The sequence below is a fragment of the Halichoerus grypus genome, chromosome 4 (genome assembly GCF_964656455.1).
Source record: "Halichoerus grypus chromosome 4, mHalGry1.hap1.1, whole genome shotgun sequence".
NCBI classification, from domain to species: domain Eukaryota; kingdom Metazoa; phylum Chordata; class Mammalia; order Carnivora; family Phocidae; genus Halichoerus; species Halichoerus grypus.
In genome coordinates this window covers 113,632,054-113,652,511 of record NC_135715.1, presented here as the reverse complement: position 1 = coordinate 113,652,511, position 20,458 = coordinate 113,632,054, and the positions used below count along the sequence as shown (strand labels likewise).

Genomic DNA, 20,458 nt, shown 5'->3' with positions numbered 1-20,458 from the left:
ATGTCAAGTAATTAGGCTGCTGGATGAGAAAGAGACTTGCTGCTTATTCCTTAAGGGGTAAAGAAATTTAACTGTGTTGCCAAACATCAGAGAAGAATGAATAGGACTTCTCCATTCACTCAACAAATCCTTACTGAGTGCCTAGTTGTGCTAGGCACTGACTACCCGGTTCTCACGGTGCTTACTATAGTGTGGGGGAAGGAAGACTAGTCAGAGACACCACACTGATGGATGCATAATTATAAAATAAGAGCAGTAAAAAGGAATTCAGTACCCTGAGCACCTGTAAGGTGAAAGCATACTTCCAAGGGCATGTTAAGTAAGAGAAGATCTTCCTGAGGAGAGGATCCTTGAAAAATGGAGTAAGTACTCAAGGGAGACAGATTAGGTGGGAAAATGGTACTGGGATGCATCCTAAATTTCTGACTTGTGCCACTGAATGGTTACTGGTTCTATTTACTGAGAACCAGGTTTGGAGAGATCATTACCATGGAATGTTAAGTGCCTGGAGACATCTAAGTGCTGACGGTTAGTAGGCAGTTAGATGTACAGAACAGGAACACAAAGAAATCTTTCTAGAAATATGGATTTTGGTTCATTTATATACTATAAACACACATATATGACATATACTATAAATTTTCTCTTATTTACTATTTAAACCATTCTAAAACTTATATATACATATATATTTTTCGATAACTCACTAAATATCTTCTTAGGACTACCAAGATTTAAGGACCCCCACCCCAAAGTATTTGAAAACTGACAAACTCTGAATTTGTTTCATCTTAGTCATCTAATTATCTCATGCTCTAAGAAATTTTACAATTGCTAATTTTAAAAAAGACTATTGCCAAGCAGACTGAAATAGAATCTATAAAGAAATAATATAGTGTGTATATCAGAACAAATGCTTCTAAGCTAGGGAAAGCAAGATATTATACATTAACATATGCAATAATAATATTGATACTGCCAAATGCACAGCCATCATTCTATCCAATTAGATCTTCAAAATTCCATTGTGATGTATCAACTCCTACTTCCTCCGTTTTCCTCATCTAACTCCTGAAAGCAAGGCAAAGACAGACCGAGATGGACGAAATAGGATTCTGAATAAGTTCCCTAAGAAGAAAGTAGCTCCTCAGGGTAGCTAGCAATGGGGTCTAAAAGTCTGAACAAGATGTAAGGGATATCCATTCTCCTTCTGGCCACTGCTCAGAAGCATCAGGTTTATTAGTGAGGATAGAAGAAATTTTATTTATTTTAGCATTTGTATTCTGCAAGTAAAGCTGAAAAAAAGGAAAAGGATCATGCTATACATTATAGAAATTGATGTGATAAAATGATTACGTTTATCTACAAGGCTTTATGTACTTACAATAAAAACTATTTTAAATTTACATACTCTGATTCCTCCCTTTATCCTACTTTAGGTTTTTATGCCCCCCCCCCATTATTTACTGAAATAAGCCATTCTATTAAAATTACTTCAATGAATAATAATCCTTGGGTCTAAATGGCCAGACTTTACCACTCAGCAGACTGACACTAGGCCGACACTTCACCTATCTGTGCCATGATTTTCTTATCTATGAAATGGACTTAATAAAACAGAACCTATATCATGGGGTGTTGAAAGATTAATCAGTGTGAAATGCTCCGTGTAGTCCTTGACAGAGTACTCAAAAAGAAATCTTTCACTGCACTAATTTCAAAGTATTGACATATAAATATGTATTTACAATGGCTTTAATAAATAGGATACCTTTTGAGTACAATTTTGAAGTTGCAACTCTGTTAGCAATAACAGCTAACATGTTTTGAGCATTTAACATTAGACAGGCACCCCCGGTGGGGCTCCCAGTCACCACAGAACTGGGGTCAGACCTTTCTCCTCTTCTCCTCCACCTTTGACCAAAATTGCTGATGCAATTCATTTCCAAGCTGCACAAACGACCAACCAACCTATTTTTTGTTCACCTACATATTTATTAACTGTGGGCTTCAAAAGGGCCAGCCAGAACTGTCCCTCTGGGGCTGGCCAATACCCAGCAGCACGATGCCTGGCACACAGCACGCACTCAGGCATCAGGTGAGTGGGTCAGCTGAAACCAAACCGACAAACGCCAACACCCGCCAGCCTACGTGATACAAGCAGCTTTCACTAACAAATGGGCTCAGAAGATGTGACGGTGATGAAGTAGCTAGGAATGAAGGAAGAAATCTACAGTGAGGTCCAGGAAATAAAGAATTGAGAGAAAAGCACACTTTTTCCTATCGTCCATCTCCTCGCCAGACAAGAAAAAGGAGAAATTATGTATTCTGTTCTATATGCATCAGTCCCATTTGTAAACTGGAAGATGGGGCCATCCACAGTCCAAAGGAAAACTGAACTCAAGATTTTAAAAAATTAAATGGAAGTCATCTTTAGAAATAAAGTGCTTTCATTATTAACTTTAATATATAGCTTTAACTTGTTTTAAGCTTTGGATAAAGCTTTTAATTTTTTTTTTTTTTTTTCCCTTCTCCCCTTCCTTTCCTTTTTGCTTTTGGACACGGAATTTCAGCAAATCTCCAAGTGGGCCTGTCCATGCATTTGCTAAGTAAAACAGCTCATGTACGCCTAAGAGAGTAATTTTTTGTCAAGCTGCAAGTCTACAAATAATTTATGACACTTCTCCCCACAATTAGTTTAGAAATATACATAAAACTAAGTCATAATTTAAGCTGTAACAAAAATAATCACACACAAAGGTGGAACACAGAAGAAAAGAGACTTTTGTAGGAGCCCTGCACTACTTCTTAGGCATATACAAAAAAACAAAAACAAAAACAAAACAGAAGAATGCTCAACTGCAAGACAAGACCATTATATCACCATACTTTAAACAGGCTAAAATAAAGTAAGACAGTTAAAAATATTTGTGAAATGTAGGTTCCAGGTCTTAGCAGAAACCTAACACCAACTCTAAGCTAATAAAACATAAAGTTTTGATATTTCATGAGCATACATTAAAGCTCCACTAAATTTCACTTAAGAACACATCATTTAATCAGAATGAGATTGAAAAGTATTGAGCTGAAAAGCTGTCCTCAGTATACTGTTAAATTAAAAGAAAGCAACTGTGAAATAACATTCTGTAGTTTATAAAAGGGGGGGAAAAAAAGCATATACTCAAACAAATGAGATTAGAAATAGGTGCCAAAGGATACATACCAACCTGTTAAAAATTGATTATCTCAGGAAAGTGATAAAGGAAAAAAAAGAAAGAACAAATGGTTCTATCTCCTTTCTTTTGCACACACTTCCTTCTGTATAATTTGTCTTATTATAACAGGCAAGTATTTGAAATTAATTCTTAAAAAGAAAAAAATTTAAAAGGAAAGAAAAAGTGAGTCAACCTATTTCAAGATGTGCTTCGATAGATGTGATACTCATTTTGCAAGTATAACTTAATATTAGCATATTAATACTCATTTAATTTTAGTAAATTTCTCCTGCATCCTCCACAAATAGGTAAGCAGTACCCTTTCCTAAAGTGACTTGGCTGAGGGCGCCTGGGTGGCTCAGTTGGTTAAGCGACTGCCTTCGGCTCAGGTCATGATCCTGGAGTCCCTGGATCGAGTCCCGCATCGGGCTCCCTGCTCGGCAGGGAGTCTGCTTCTCCCTCTGACCCTCCCCCCTCTCATGTGCTCTCTCTCATTCTCTCTCTCTCAAATAAATAAATAAAATCTTTAAAAAAAAAAAAAAAAAAAAAAAAATAAAGTGACTTGGCTGAATGATGCTATGCTACCCTTTCAGTATCTTATTAATTTTAAATGGGTACATATATAGACTCATGTTCAACAGGAAATCCTACACAGCATTTTCACAGATGGCTTGGTTTCTCAGTGGATAGTAATTTGACATAGCATGAAATGACAACCTATTATTACTTTAATATTAAGATCAGCAGGATTATTTTGTGTGCCCAAATAAGCATCCCAAACATCTGAAAGTCTTCACTCTTCCTCAGACCAAAATCAAGACAAAATGTCATGATGTAGAGAACTGAAGAGACTGATGTCATTTAAGTAGGCATTACTGTTGCAATACTATAGTGCTACTTAAATAGCCTTTAAAAATGAACAAGAAGTTAACTTTATACCTTGTTAAAGGTAGGTAATTTCTAGCCCCTAAAATCCGCTTTCTTATCAAGTGTTTTTTATCAGCATAAATATAGATCTTATTAACAGGAAACTTCAGCTCACATATGGTTTTGAGAGCGATGCAAACACTTTTATTGAAACCACATTAACTCTAACCACAGTAAGACTTCTTAATCACAGAGTCAATGCATCCATTCCCTCCTATTCTTGACTCACCAGCACTAGAAAAACCAGTTTGTGTTCAGTTTACTCACTGCAGGTTACAAGAGCAAATTCCTATATGTGGAAAAACAATTTCAGCACAGGTAAAAGAAAAGGACCTAGGGGATGCAAATTAAAAAGATGCTTCAAGCTTGTGATTCCAAAAAGAACTGAATACTGGCACTGTCTTACGAAAGCCTGGAATACTTCAACTTATTTTACCCTAAAGAAATATGGCCTCTAGATTTATCTTAAAACTAAGCTCTAAAGCTCTTTATTAAATGAATGCCTGGGCATGCTGCATTATCATCTCAGTATAACTCTGAATGCAACAAAGTCAAATTTGGCAATTCATCACTTACAGAATGGTTATACGCACAAACACTGCGTGAATACAGCAGTGATTTACAACACACAGCTGGTCTTCAAGGAGCTTACAGTCAAGTGGGAGATTGGAACATGTACACAAATGACTAGAGCCTCTCTCAACTGTTATTCGTCTGAATCACACAAGACAGAAACTGACTTCAACACTATTTTCTCAATTCTTTTAAGGACAGTACATAACTAATACCATTCTAGATGCATACGATGGATGGCTTAGGGTGTAATGGGAGGAAAGAATAAAAAGGTAAATGTATGGAGGTATGGAAGCCACCGTGTCATACTCCCGACTTTGTATTCTTTGCTGTGGATCACTGAGAGCCCTCAAACAGTTTTAAAAACAGAAGCAACATAATCAGACATGTAAAATGCCCTTCTACAGCAATAGTATAGATGGAGAGAGAGAGAGAAGACCAGCTATGAGATTACAGAAATAATCTCAGCCTCAGATGTAATAATGTCCTGAACTACAACAGGATCAAGAAGGATGAAAAGGTGAATGAATAGGACTTGGTAAATGACAGGGCCAAAAAAAGTAGTAGTTGTCTCCCAGGCTTTCATCCAGGGTGACGGGGAAGACAATGTTAGAAACATAACAGTTATAGGTTATAATGTTAGAAATGTTAACAGTTAGAAACATATGCTAGAAACATAATAGTTATAGGTTATAAAGAAAGAAGAATGGCTTCAATTAAAAAAAAAAAAGAGCAAAATTACTTTTTCCATTCCTCTTACTATGCTAGATTTGAGAATTAGTATTTTTTACTGGTTACTAAGAGCCGTAAGACCAGATTTTAAAGCATGTATATCCTTAGATCATTTCTTCACAATGAAATACTAACACCAGAAGAAATTCTAACTTGGTGTCTTAGAAATAAAGAACCCCATAATTTTGCTGTCAGAACCAGCTCAGTAAGAAGATATATGTGGATATCTCTTGTCTTCCAGGATGCCACAGACTGATCTTTTACCCCCCAATGAGAATAAAAGACTGAGATCAGACCAACGAATGGTCACAGTATACGTAACTTCAGCTTGTTCTGCGAGATCCACTATAAATTCTCTTCAAGTATAGTGCTTATTGTAGGAATGACTTGTCAATAAGATATTACCACATGATAAGACTAATGTCATAAAACAGACCAGTTAATTCACAAACCAGCCTTTAGCCAAAGCTTTAAGGAAAAGTTTCCCTAAGAAAAGGAATGAAAAATTTCATGTCACTGTCTAAGTGTTTGAAGATATGGAGGAAAAATGTTTCAGAAATCCATAAGAATATAAGATCTTTTCCTAACTAGTCTTGGGAATTAATGGGGACATGAATATGGAGTGAAATACAGAAATCACCTTAAGACTTCAAATGTATGTCTCCCTTACTTATTACTCCTGTCCCTCGTGAAAGTCTTGAATAACTAGTAGGCGTTGGCACTATCAGCTCAGCGGCACAGGAATCCTTACCTACAACCCAATCATGCTGATAAACCTTATTCTAAAATGTGCTAAAAAATTTTGTTAATGGAAAACACATGAATATGCCCTTGGATATATCCATGACTTCTTTTTTGTCCTATGTGAGAGACAATGTGATATTACTGCTCATTTTAGTAGTCAAACTTTTCGACATCCAAAGTAGAAAAATAAATTAGCCTACAGAATGATTTTGAAATGGCAGGAATGTTTACTGAATTATCTAAAACACCAGAGACATTGGCTTTCTGGGGAAAAAAAAAAAAAAAAAGAGGCAGAACAGGATAAGCAGCAAGAAAAGAAAAGCTTTAGTTCAGATTCCAGCTCTGACACTTGTAAGCTTTGCTATGTCTCAATTTATCTATAAAATGGAAATTAAAACTACATAAACAACCCTGTGAGGTAAAGTGAAATCAGTGCTTTTCACACCTGGCTGGTCACCACAATCACCCTGAAAACTTATTAGAAACATAGTATCTCAGGCCCCACTCCATACTTACAGGGTTGTGGCCCACGAGTTCGTATTATTTAATAAATTCCAAAGATGAGCCTTATATACCGGTCACAATTTAGAAATCATGGGAAAAAATTATGTATTTTATGTTTTTACATATTCTTATATAAAACTTATGTATTTATACATATGTGCAACCTACCAGTACCAGAGTACACTGTAAGTGTTCAAATAAATGCTTGCTGTTATTATCAATTATTTTGAAGTTGGAGATAAAACTGGGCATTTTGTAATAAGATAGGCACTAAGCAGTTGCAGAACTACTTTGTATAAACCTCTCACCAAAAATGAAACTTAAAGCATGACACTATACTGTTTGAGACACAGTGAGAGATGACATAAATGAAGTTCCAAATTGATGACAACCCCTCTTCTACAACACAGTTTATGACAGGAAAAAAACCAGTTAGGCATGTTTTATATTTTTCCTAACAAAGCTTGACGATTCCAGATCATTCCATCACAAAACCTTAAATCTAGTTCTCATTTTTTCAGTAATTCATACAATGTATGCAAATTTACCACAGAGCAATTCAAGTGCTAAATAAATGTGTACAATAACTTTAACATGGCAACAAATATCTAAAATCCACAGAAATGGACTGTATCTTTCCATTTTAAAAGTCTAAATGCTTGAATTAATTAGCATTTCTAAATAAAGTAGCCTCATATATAGGATACTGAGCCCTCTAAAAAAAAGTCCAACCATACCTTTGTGCCAATATTCTATGAATATCAAAATTATCTATAAGAATACATTATTTTTAAAGTTCTATTAAAAAAACAACAAATTTGTTTTTAAATTTAGTTTCCAGTTTTTTTCTTTCTTAACACAAATCTAGGGTAAATTCAGACACTACTCTAAGTACTAAACATTCTCTCTTCTAAATATAGAAATAAAATAAAAACTAGTTACCACCTAAAGAAGACAAAGTAGATCCTATGGCCATTTGGAATAAGCTACATATATTTATTAGGCACTAAAATTTTTATTTTTATAATACTTTCAGAGATAATTTTTAATAAATCCACAACTTAGTTACTAATGTTTAAAAGTTAAAATATTTCAGCTGCACAAAACAGTGTTTACCTAATTTACCAAATAAGGTATTTTACCTTTGGGTTTATTTCTCCATATACACCATCTTACAAAGATTATGTGGATCAATAATCTAATGCTAACAGATTGCTGCAAGTACTGAGAAAGAAGTATGTTATGTAAATAAAGCTTACAGGGAAGAGTTGTTTTGGTCATTAAATTATAGGACTTTACCATTCTTCTATCACGTTTTAACCATTAATCCTAGTGGTATTAGAGAAACAAAGTTAAACCAAGAGATCCAGAAGGCCAAGGTAATCTGATCTTAAGAGTTAAAAGAAACACAGTAAAAACTAGAGTTTAAAGATGTCTCCCACAACTATAGTTTTCACCTTTCCACAGCCTGCAATATATTAACTACTTATATTAAAAGAGCTTGTAAACCACTGTGCCAGTGCCAACTGTCTACATGACAGAGAACGAGGAAAATTTCATTAATTTAATCTGATTACCCACCATATCTACATTTTCAGGTATATTCAGGGTCAGGAGAGGGAGAATCAAGGGCATTAAAAAAGTTTTTGGTCTTTAAAAAAAAAAAAGCTTTTAGTCTTCAGTACACACTTGATATGCTGCAAAAAAACCAAACCAAAACAAAACAAAAACCCAAACTAACAAAACAAAAACAACACTTGGAACTACCAATACTAACTGAAGAGAAGCACTGCTCATCTGCTCCTCTTCCCAAAAACATTTTTTTGGATATACCTTCCTGATGCCTTTGTGAAACCTCTCTTTTCCACACTTTCCTGATTACCTTACTAAATCCCTCCCTATGGTTAAAAGGATATTTTGGCAAGTAGACTTGAAAAAGGCACAAAAATTTAGGAATGGGAGAAAGAACAGGAGGGAAAGAATGGGTTATGGTATCACTTCTCCACCATCAATTACTTCTCAAGAAACAAAGCAGGGTGAATCTCACACTTGAAAGCCCTACAATGACAGTAAAACTGTCCAAAGAACAGAATGCCCCTTGTTCTACTTTACCTTAACTCCTAAGTGAGAAAAGTTTAGGACACAGCAAGTCAATAAGTTCGGAAAATTAGCCATGGCTGCCATAACAATAAACATTCAAAAAGTAACACCAAAAGAAAATGATTTACAGCAACCCAGTGGGTTTCACCACAGTAATATTTCTTTATAATATACAACTTAAAACAGCACAAAGTACAAGACAATAACTTACTTGAGTTGGAACAAGTACAGGAGGGTAGGCCATCTTATGATGCCTATACACCCAAAATGCACAAATAACAATCCCCGCAATCAACATAAGTGGCACCAAGGAATAGAGCAATATGTTGTAATAGGGTGGCTTAGGTGTAACTGGGTTCGAAGTTGCTGTGGAAAACGGAAGGAAAAAAACAATTCAGATTTGGTCTACAAAATTCCACAATAAATATTTATTATAGTATCAAATTTTAGGAGAAAAATAAGAGTAGGAGAAAGTAGGAGTAAATTATTCCATCAACACAAATATGCTTTGTTTTCAGGGTACTAGTCAAACAGACCTATGTATTTTCCCTGTGAACTTACGCTGTGTGACTTCCATCTCCGGAAAATAAGAAAACCTTTCGTTACACATATTGCCCTCACAGCAACAAAAATACACTTCAGGGCTGTCTTTTTTTTCTATACAATCAGTCCTATAAACAAACAAAGGAGAAATAATTAAAATCAACATTAAACTGAATCTACGATGGGTGTTTTTCTAAAATTCTTCTCAGAGATAAAATAATGAAAAAGTCATTCATAGTCAGCTTCAAGATTCTTATTAATATCCAATGATCAATTCTTAAAAGCCAAAAACATTCCAGTAATCCTGTTACTAAATCTCATCAAAACAAAAACAAAACAGCTGCTTTTATAGTAATCACACTAGCTCCATGAGAACATTGCTTAAATTTGGTTTTTAATGATTAATCTAAGGCAACCATCTTTTTTTTTTTTTTTTAAATTATTAGAAAAGCTTGAAAAGGAACATAAAGCCAATGAAGAAATTTGGTTTAGGAGTGCTTTCTCTTACAGGAAATACAGCTTTCCCATTGCATAAGTACAAAACTGAACACTATAAATAAAACTAGGTGTGTGTGTACACACCAATACATCCATATATACATATATATACATATAAATACACATACACAAAATAATGCAAGTTCCTCTCATGGCAGAACCTATCTCAACATCAGAGACCCAAGCTTAATTCCCAAGCTAGGTTTGGGAATTAAGAGTGTCATTTTTTGGAGTAGATTTAAATTCCCTAAACAAAATGAACAGGGTTGGAATAACCAACAAATGGAGAACAGTATGTAACAACGTACAGAGCCTAGTAACTCAAAAACTGATACAAGTTAGGTTGACTGAGGAGGTGAGGAGATAGGGATTTAGTTGCTAGAACAAACCCTAATCAGCTGCTAATAAACTGCTATACCTGTTTAAAAAAAAAAAAAGAAAAATCAAAACCGCAAATATTGCTAATAAACATGAGGTGAATTTAAAGACATATCTTAGAAATAAACTGCAAACTTTTGTGATGGCTGTTAGAATAATAAGGTTGAATTTAAAATGGAAAGCTTAAGGGCGCCTCGGTGGCTCAATTGGTTGGGCGACTGACTGCCTTTGGCTCAGGTTATGATCCTGGAGTCCCAGGATCATCCCTGCTACTCCCTCTGACCCTCCCCCCTCTCATGCTCTCTCTCTCTCAAATAAATAAATAAATCTTAAAAAAAAAAAACTGGAAAGCTTAAGAAATTTCAGGAAGAAAGCTGTTTTAACAAAATCAAACATTAAAATTAAATCTACACCAATACCTATTTAGTAGAAAGTAAAAGACAACTGAAAGCTAAATTTTAACAAGTTATAAAAAATATATGAATTTAAAATTTTAATATTTAGAATCATGTCTCAAATTATAGGAGGTGAAAATGACTAAGTATCTAGCCTAATTAACTCAAAAAAGTACTTTTCATTATCCAATTTCATTCTTCTTTTTATCATTGTCTTTTCCTCCATACTTTGACATTTCTTGAATCCTTTTTTTTTTCTCTTAACTATCCTTCAGGTGAGACTGTTAAACAGTAGTTTTTACCACAAAAAGAACAAGAATCTCTGGTTTCAACTAACTAATAAAAGATAATTTGAGTAAAGATTTTCCCCCAAAATTCTTCCTATGTTTTTTTTTTTTTAAATAAAACTGACATAACACTACATTAGTTTCAGGTATACAACATAATATCTTCATATCTGTACATACTGTGAAATGACCACAATAATCTAGTTAATGTCCAACATCACACATAGTTACAAATTTTTTTTCTTGTGATGAGGATTGTTAAGATCTACTTTCTTATCAGGGCACCTGGGTGGCTCAGTCAGTTAAGCATATAACTCTGGATTTCAGCTCAGGTCATGATCTCAGGGTCATGAGATCAAGCCCCACTCTCTCCCTCTCTCTGCCCCTCCCCAACCCCCTTTCTTAAAAAAAATAAAGAAGAAGAAGAAGAAGAAAAAAATCTCTCTTATCAAAACTTTCAAATATACGATAGAGCTTTATTAACTATAGTTGCCATGCTATACATTACAACCCCAGGACTTGTTTTATAACTGGAAGTTTGTACCTTTTGACCACCTTCAACCATTTCACCTTACCCCCCCCCAACCCCCAGCCTCTAATCTAGGAGTTCATTTTATTTTTTGTTTTTGTTTTTTAAAACTACACATACAAGTAAAATCACATGGTATTTGTCTTTCTCTATATGACTAATTTCACTTAGCATAATACCCTCAAGGTCTATCTGTGTTGTCTCAAATGGCAAGATTTCTTTCTTTAAATGGCTGAGTAATATTCCTGAGTGTGTGTGTGTGTGTGTGTAAACACCACATTTTCTTTATCCATCAATGGACACACAGGTTGCTTCCATATCTTGGCTATTGTAAATAATGCTGCAATAAACATAGGGGTGCATGCATCTTTTTACAAGTTAGCATTTTCATTTCCTCAATAAATACCCCGAAGTAGAATTGCTGGATCACAGGGTAGTTTTATTTTTAATTTTTTGAGTAACCTCCATCCTGTTTTCCTAGTGGCCCTACTTACCTTTCATAATAGCAGATATCACTTGATGATCACCTCTATTTATAGAGAGGCTAAGAATCAGAAACGCAGCTAAAATGTGTAATTACAGAGAAATAATCTCTGGAAAATTCAGAGATTTAGAAGTAAACCCTAAATACTAAATATATACCTAAGATTTTAATTTCTCATGAAAAATTGAGATAATTCAATTTTCATGGATTTATTCAACACATTTTGCTATTAATTACATATGGCTAATCAACCACAGGTTCATGGTAATCAATTGAGGCTCCTGAAAGGGATAGGCAAGTACCCAGTGTTCCATGAGTATATCAGTATTTTCTGGCTCCAAAATGTCTATTTATCTAGGACTTTGCAGCCTCTGCCAGCCATCAGCACCCACCCACAGTGGAAATCCTGTGGCCCAGGCAGTTTAAGTAATCAACCAAACATCTATGGGTCTCCTTACAGAAAGATCACAGACAGTCAATAACATGTCTACTGTATTTTATTTCCAATACAGAATAAAACAATTTAAGCAAAATCTTTTAAATAAAATGTAGCTTTCTATGAGGACTCTCTTAGTACTGTTGTAATTCTGAACATCAAGTTAAAATGTCTCTCAGGGGTAAAGAACAAAGGCCTACTTTGCAAGAAAAAAAAAAAAAGAAAAAAAATGCAGTAAGATCAATTTCTTCCAGATACATAAATAGGGAAACTAAAAGGAAATTAAATACTATGATTAAGCTTTACTTTCTTTGAGGATACAGGATAGATTTTCAACAGATATACTGTCTTTTAAAGCAATTTAAAAAATCCCTTTTCCTTAAAATTGACCTTAAAAAAAGTTTATCATACTAATAACATAGGGGGAAAAAAGGTTCTTATCTATAGTTCTCACTACATGGTAGATTATTCAAAGTGTACCAAAGATAAAACATACACATACCATATTTATCTTATTACTTTAAAACATGTATATGGTCATTAAAGCATGTTATAATTGTATTCATAATCCCATCTTAAAAAAGAAACATTTAAGTGAAAATACATGCATTGAGCTTTCCCCCTGTAAAAATGAGTGTGGAGAAAATGTTTCCTTACCTGTCATAACAGTTGATATCATCCAGCCAACAACCTTGCTTCACTATTTCAATGGAACCAGAAATATTCTTCCAGGTAGCAAAACAATGTCGCCTTTTATCTTTGTCACCATAACAGGGTTCAACACCAGTTCGATTGGTTCTATCTCTTTCCCAATTAGCATTATAGAAAATACACTCCTGAGTTTCTGATCTACCAAGTATAGCACCTATAAGATAATAAAACAACAACTTAATATAACTGTATTAGCTCTTAAGAGATTGTCTCACCATATACCAAACTCAAACTCAGATGTGCCTAAAACGTCAGTAACTTACTGTCTTCCTAGTGTTGTAACACTGAGTTTAAGTTTCCACATCAATCTCCATACTTGAAGTATAATAAACATAGTAATAGAAAGTGACCAAATATATCTCAAGATTTCTCTGAAAAAGGACAGTTTCACTTCATTTAAGAATGTCCCGGATGAAAAGCAGTAAAATTGTTAATTTAATTAAATCTTGACCCTGGATAGATTTCTTTCCAATATCCTGTGTGACAAAATGGGAACTAAGCAAAAGCAGTTCTGCTGCATAATGAAGTACAACGGTTTGCCTCAAGATAAAGCCTTTGCATGACTGAGTGGGGAATTAAACCAACCATGGTTATTCAGACTTGGGTATCTGACAGACACGTTCTCAAAAATGAACCAACTAAACCTATTACTTCAAGAAAAACAAGTGACAGTATGCAATGCCAATGATAAAATTTGATCTTTCAAGCAAAAAAGAAGGATTTTGGAAAATTTGTATCACCACCATTAGCCTGACACTTTCCCAACACTTAAAGAATTCTCTCATGAGGGGCGCCTGGGTGGCTCAGTCAGTTAGGCATCTGACTCTTGATTTCGGGTCCGGTCATGATCTCAGGGTCATGAGATCAAGCCCTGCTTCGGGCTCTGCCCAGGCCATGGAGTCTGCTTAAGATTCTTTCTCCCCCTGTCCCTCTGCCCCTCCCCATCCCACTCCCACTGGCACATGCCTGCATGAGCAACACTCTCTCTCTTAAAAAAGAAAAAAAAAGAATTCTCTCAGGAGATCAGTGGAGATATTAATACATGTAACTTTTAAATATTGAATAATGAAATGTGCCAATAATTAGTAGGTCTATATAATTCAGAGAACCAATATTCTCTAAATGAATTACGTGTGATGTTATAAAAGCATTCGTGGGTTAAAAAAATCCATTCAATGTTCAAGATAGTCCCATAGATTTCAATGTTACAGAGGACAAAAAGTTCATTAATGGTTTCAGATTCTGCACTGTAAAACTAACTTTTAAAAAACTACCTCTTGTCTTATGCGGAAAAACAAGGTGCTGGAATACCCAAAATAATTCTGAAAAAGATGTACAAAGGAGAATTCATACTACCTGTTTTTAAGATTCACTATAAAGCTTCAGCAATCAAGCTAGTGTGGTCTCAGTGAGAAGACAGACACACACTTCAATGGGACAGAACAGAGAATCCGGAAATAGACCCACATAATGTTCAGTTGACACACAGCAAAGGTGCCAACACATTTCAATAGAGAAAACACAGTCTTTTCAACAACTATGCTGGAACAATTGGACATCTTATGAACAAACAACAACAAGACAAACTTCAACTTGTATCTTACACCATTTACAAAAATTAACTCTAAACATATCAAAGACCTAAAAAATCTAAAAGTATAAAACTTGTATAAGAAAACATGAAAAATCTTTGTGACCCTAAATTATGAAAGACTTCTTAGAACATGAAAGACATGAACTACAAAAGAAAGAACTGGTAAGTTACGTTTCACTAAAATTAAAACTTCTCTTTGAAAGTTCAAGGGGAAAAAAAGTCACAGACTCGGAGAAAATACCTGCAAATTATGTATCTAAAAAAAAATGCTGACATTCAATATACAGACAAACCTGTCACAACTCAATAATAGTAATTTTTTAAAGCCACCAAATTTCTAAAAAAAATGGGCAAAAGATTCAAAATAACATGCTTTGCTGAAGATATATGAATGGAAAACACTAACATGAAATGATTCTCAGTATCATTAATCATCAGAGAAATGCAAACTGAAATTCTAATATCGATTAAAATGGCTAAACAAAAACAATCTCAAATGTTGATAAATATGTAGAGCAACTGGGACTTTCACACATTGGTGGCTGTAATGCAAAATGGTCCACCCACTTTGGAAAGCCAGTTTGACAGCTTCTTTTAGTAAACATACACCTACCATACTACCTACCCAGCAATACCATGCCTAGGCATTTACCTAAGAAATAAAAACATATGCTCATGCAAAAATCTGTACATGAATGCTTGGAATGGTTTTATTTATAATCAACCCAAAACTGGAAACAACTCAATATCCAGTACTGCTAAATGGATGAACAAACATCCATACAATAAGAAGAAATGAACTAGTGATAACTATAACAACATGGATGAATCGCAAATATATTATGCTATATGTGATTCCATTTATATGATATTCTGGAAAAGGTGAAACTATGGGGACAAAAATGAGATCAGACGTTGCCAGAAGCTGGGAGTGAGGGGAGAGGGCTGATTACAAAAGGGCTTGAGAAAATTTTTCAGAGTGACCAAAATATTCTACATTGTAACTATGGTCGGAGGTTATATGTCTTATGGGTTAATCACAAAGAATTGTTTTATCAAAAAAATACATTTTATTCTATGGAAATTATACTTCAATAAACCTGACTTTAAAAAAAAAGCAAAAAATCTACCATGTGTTGAGTTTTGGTATAATATCAGAGAAAAACATCCACAATTATCTAAAAATACTCATTTTTTTCTAAAACTATATCTGTGTATGACCACATTTCCTTCATATCAAAAGAACATATCACAGCAGACTTAATGGAGGAAGAGATACAAGAATCCAGTTGTCTTCCACGAAAACAATCATTAAAGAGATCTGCAAAAATTTCATTAATTTTTTTTGTTTTGGAAAACATTTTTCATAAAAATGTTCTTTTGTGAACATGTAATGGATTACTGTTACTGTTAAATATTTTAAAATTTTGTCAATTTCTAATGTGATAAGAATGATAGATAAAATCCCTATTTAAAAAAAAAAAAACTTTCTGGGGTTCTACATTTTTAAATGTCTTAAAGTTGAAACCAAAAAGCATGAGAACTTGCTGCAGCTCTGCAGTGTCCTAGGACACAGATGGGATTATAAGCTGCTAAAATCTGTGGCAGTATTAGTGCTCTGGACTTCCTCTCAACGACGGAAGAAATAATAGGAGCAGACCTATTATAAACTAAGGCTGGTAACTCCATGTTTTTTGTAGTCTATAAAAAAAAAAAAAAGGGTTGCTTCTACTATTTACCTGTATAAAAAAAATACCTATTTTCTAAGTTATTCCTTTTCAGAAACTTGTTACTGAACATAATAAAAAAATTAAAAAAAAAAGAAACCTGTTGAAAATACCAGCAAAATAAGTTTCCTCCTTTACTAAATAACCCAAAAACAATCATGCACTGTCACATTATTATCTGAAAACAAGGTATGGCAAACTTTTTCTGTAAAGGGCCAGACAGTAAATATTTTCGGCTTTGCAGACCACGTGGTCTCTGTCACAACTACTCCATTCCGCCATTATAGCACAAAAGCATCCACAGGACAGTATATGAACGAGCATGGTTATGTTCCAATAAAACTTTATTTATAGACACTAAAAATGAAATTTCAGGTAATTGTTACATGTCACAAAATACTGTTATTTTTTCAACCATTTAAAAATATAAAAATCATTCTTAGTTTACAGGCTATAAATTTGGCTCATGGGATGTGTGGTCAGCTATCTCTTAAAACAATGTCCTAATTTCAATAGTCTAGCTAACCTGCCTTTTGTTTGATTTGTTTTGTTGGGGATGGGTCCTCTGTAAATTACCATTCATGTAATTTGTGTTAAAAGCCACTATTTATTATTTTTAATTTCCAAAGAAAATGCCACTGAAGCACAGGAACACTATAACACCATTTAAACTAAAAAAACTGACAAAAATAAAATAAAATACTGCCTAGAGCAGAAATGCCAAATAGGTTTCATCTTCGTGTCAATTCCAATAAATTAACAGTAGCTGCCTGGAGTAGCATATTGAGAAGGATTTTGAAGTAAAAGAGTCTTGAAATTAGTATTTGCCACGTCTGTTCTAGAGAAAAGATGAACAAATGACCATTTCTTCATTTAAAAAAATACTTTCTTCACTTAAAATTTAAAGGCAAACAAGATTTCAGCATGGCTTTCCAGATCTAGACTATCACTTGATTGATATTTTCCAGAGATAGAAAGAATCCTGCTTATATGGAAAATTGTGACAATCTCATCACCCCCTCCTCAAGCTGATCCTGTAATCGGTCTCTATCCCATCATATCTCTAACTGAACACGAAATAACATGATAATTATAAAAATAAAATCAAATTACACATTTTATGTTCTTAAGCTTGCATTGTGACTTTAAAGATGCAATTAAAAAAAAATTGGCAAAAGTTGCTTATATGTATGAATTTTTAACAGCAACTTCCAATTTAAAATTTTCTGAAACTTAAAACTTCTACCAAAGTAATTCCAAATAGTTCATACTATTTTCAAAAGAAATAAACAGACATAAAAGGTATGTGTTCATGGTTTAGTATAGTGGTTCTTAACTAATTATGTACAACAGAATCCCCTATGTTTTCTCAAATTCCTGTCTGAGTGCCATTTGGAGCTCTGGGGATGAGTAACTGAAAAGTCTATGATGTAAGGTATATATCCAGAGAAAGTGTGTGTGTGTGCGTGCACGCACATGTGTGTATGTGTGTTCTTTCCCTTTTTGACAAAGACCCACTGGTGATCTAATGTTCCTCTCTAGTTAAGTACCACTGGCTTAACAGATTGTGACCTGAATTTGGAATTTAGTTCACAAACTGTGGCCTTGAAAAAATTACCAATACTTTCATTACCCTGTTTCCACAACTGATTCAATTTCCATAATAATTTTGTAATTATTATGGATAATTCCATCATTTCATAATTCACATTTAGCCTATACTAAATCAATAAGTCTAATCACAGAATCCAGTATCAGAGTTAATTTAGATAACAGTTCTATTTCCAAAGTACTACTTATTTTAATGACTAGTACCATTTTTTCTACCATTAAAAAAAAAAAAAGCAACACACTTGATCTGAAATTTGGTAGAACATCTGACCATAAAATAGCCCTGCAAAAGTCATATTTAAATCTAAAATACCCCTCCTATGATGAAAAAGCAAATTTCACCTAAAGTGACAACATCTGAGGACAATCAGGCTTTTATTTTTTAAAAGCAGTAAATATTAATATAATACACCCACACTAATTTTACACAAACTCTTCCAGAAACAGAAAAAGAAGGGACTACTTCAACTGATTTTTTGAGGCCACTATTACCTTGATAACAAAAACAAATACAGCACAAAAAGAGAAATACAGACCGATATCTCTTATTAACTTAGATGTTAAAGTCCTCAGCAAAATTTTGGCAAACGGGGCGCCTGGGTGGCTCAGTCGTTAAGCATCTGCCTTCGGCTCAGGTCATGAAACCAGGGTCCTGGGATCAAGCCCTGCATCGGGCTCCCTGCTCCGCAGGAGGCCTGCTTCTCCCTCTCCCACTCCCCCTGCTTGTGTTCCCTCTCTCGCTGTCTCTCTCGGTCAAATAAATAAAATCTTTAAAAAAAAAAAAAATTTGGCAAACAGAATCCAACAGTATATTTAAAAAAAAATAATAATCCACACCAAGTAGGATTTATTTCAGGTATGTAAGGTTAGTTCAATATTCAAAAATCAATCAATGCAATCTGCCAAATCAAGAAACTAAAAGACAAAAATCACACCATCTATCAGTACACCAGGAATAGAGGGGAACTTCCTCAAACTCACAAAGAGCACCTACAAAAAGACCAACAACTAACCTCATACTTAATGGCAAAAGACTAAATGCTTCCCCTCTAAGATCAAAAATGAGATAATGATGTCTACTCCCATTACTCTTAACACTGTACTGAAAATTCTAGCTATTGCAATAAGACAAGAGAAAGGAATTAAAGGCATACCAATTGAAAAAGAATATATAACTATTTCTATTTGCAGATGAGATGACTGTCTTTGGAGAGAATCCCAAGGAATCTTCAAACAAAACATTAGAATGAGTTCAATAAGGTCACAGGATATAAGATCAATACACAAAAACTGCATTTCTATATACTAACAATGAAGTGGTAGAAATGAAATTTAAAATGTAATACCAGTGTGGTGCCTGGGTGGCTCAGTCAGTCAAGCATCCAGCTCTTGATTTTGGCTCAGGTCGTGGTCTTGGGCTCCCGAGATTGAGCCCAGCATCGGACTCCCCAATCAGCACAGAATCTGCTTGGGATTCTTTCCCTTTATTTCCCCTTCCCCCTCCGCCCCTCCCTCCTCTTGCGCACATCTGTGTGCACTCAAGTGCACTCTCTCTCTCAAATAAATAAAACCTTTTTAAAAAATTTTTTTTAAAAATTGTAACTGTAAAACCAGTTACAATTGCTCCTGAGTATTAAAATACCTAAGATATAATCTGACAAAATGTATAAATCTATGTGATAAAAATTATAAAATGTTGATAAAAGAAATAAAAAGAAGACTTGAACACTTGGAGAGACATACCATGATAATGTATAGGTTTAATCCAATTCATATCAAAATCACATCAAATTTCCTTGTGGACATAAATGAACTTATTCCAAACATTTTTGAAAAGAATAAAGTGGGAGAATTCATGCTTACTGATGTTAAAGCTTACCAAAGTATGACCATGTGGTAATACAGGCAGGACAGACACAGATCAATGGAACACAGAGAACACCCAGGAAGAGATCTACACAAATATGCCTGATTAATTTCGGACATATAAACAAAAGCAATTCTACAGAGGAGGGAAAGCCTTTTCAATAAATAGCGCTAGACCAATGGGGACATGGTTCAAGCAAATATTTCTTAAATGCCCTCCCCTTTGCTATCTATCATCATTTTAATAGTTCCTGAAAGCGGGGTGCCTGGGTGGCTCAGTTGTTAAGTGTCTGCCTTCAGCTCAGGTCATGATCTCAGGGTCCTGGGATCGAGCCCCACATCGAACCCCACATCGGGCTCCCTGCTCCGCGGGAGGCCTGCTTCTCCCTCTCCCACTCCCCCTGCTTGTGTTCCCTCTCTCGTTGTGTCTCTCTGTCAAATAAATAAATAAAATCTTTAAAAAAAAAAAAAATAGTTCCTGAAAGCCGAGCTCTTCCAAAAAAAAACCTCCTAGGCTAAATCTCACATGTGACAATTTTCATGTTTTTTCAAGGTAGATAAAATCCTAGAAGTCCTTTAATCAGAATTACTCCTTCCCCCAAAA

General features: G+C 34.6%; 1 protein-coding gene across 3 annotated transcripts in view; it reads right to left on the bottom strand.

Moving 5' to 3' along the window:
- The window catches only part of ACVR2A (activin A receptor type 2A), an 85,207-nt gene that overhangs the window by 22,636 nt on the left and 42,113 nt on the right, over positions 1-20,458 (bottom strand). For all 3 annotated transcript variants that reach the window (XR_013447133.1, XM_036064773.2, XM_036064774.2), the window contains 3 exons: positions 13,003-13,210; positions 9,357-9,466; positions 9,007-9,161 (listed from right to left, as the gene is read on the bottom strand). Coding sequence is in view for 2 of the 3 variants with exons in the window: in XM_036064773.2 (XP_035920666.1) it covers positions 9,007-9,161; positions 9,357-9,466; positions 13,003-13,210 (473 nt within the window). In the remaining variant the exon portion in view is untranslated. The remainder of the gene's footprint in view (positions 1-9,006; positions 9,162-9,356; positions 9,467-13,002; positions 13,211-20,458) is intronic.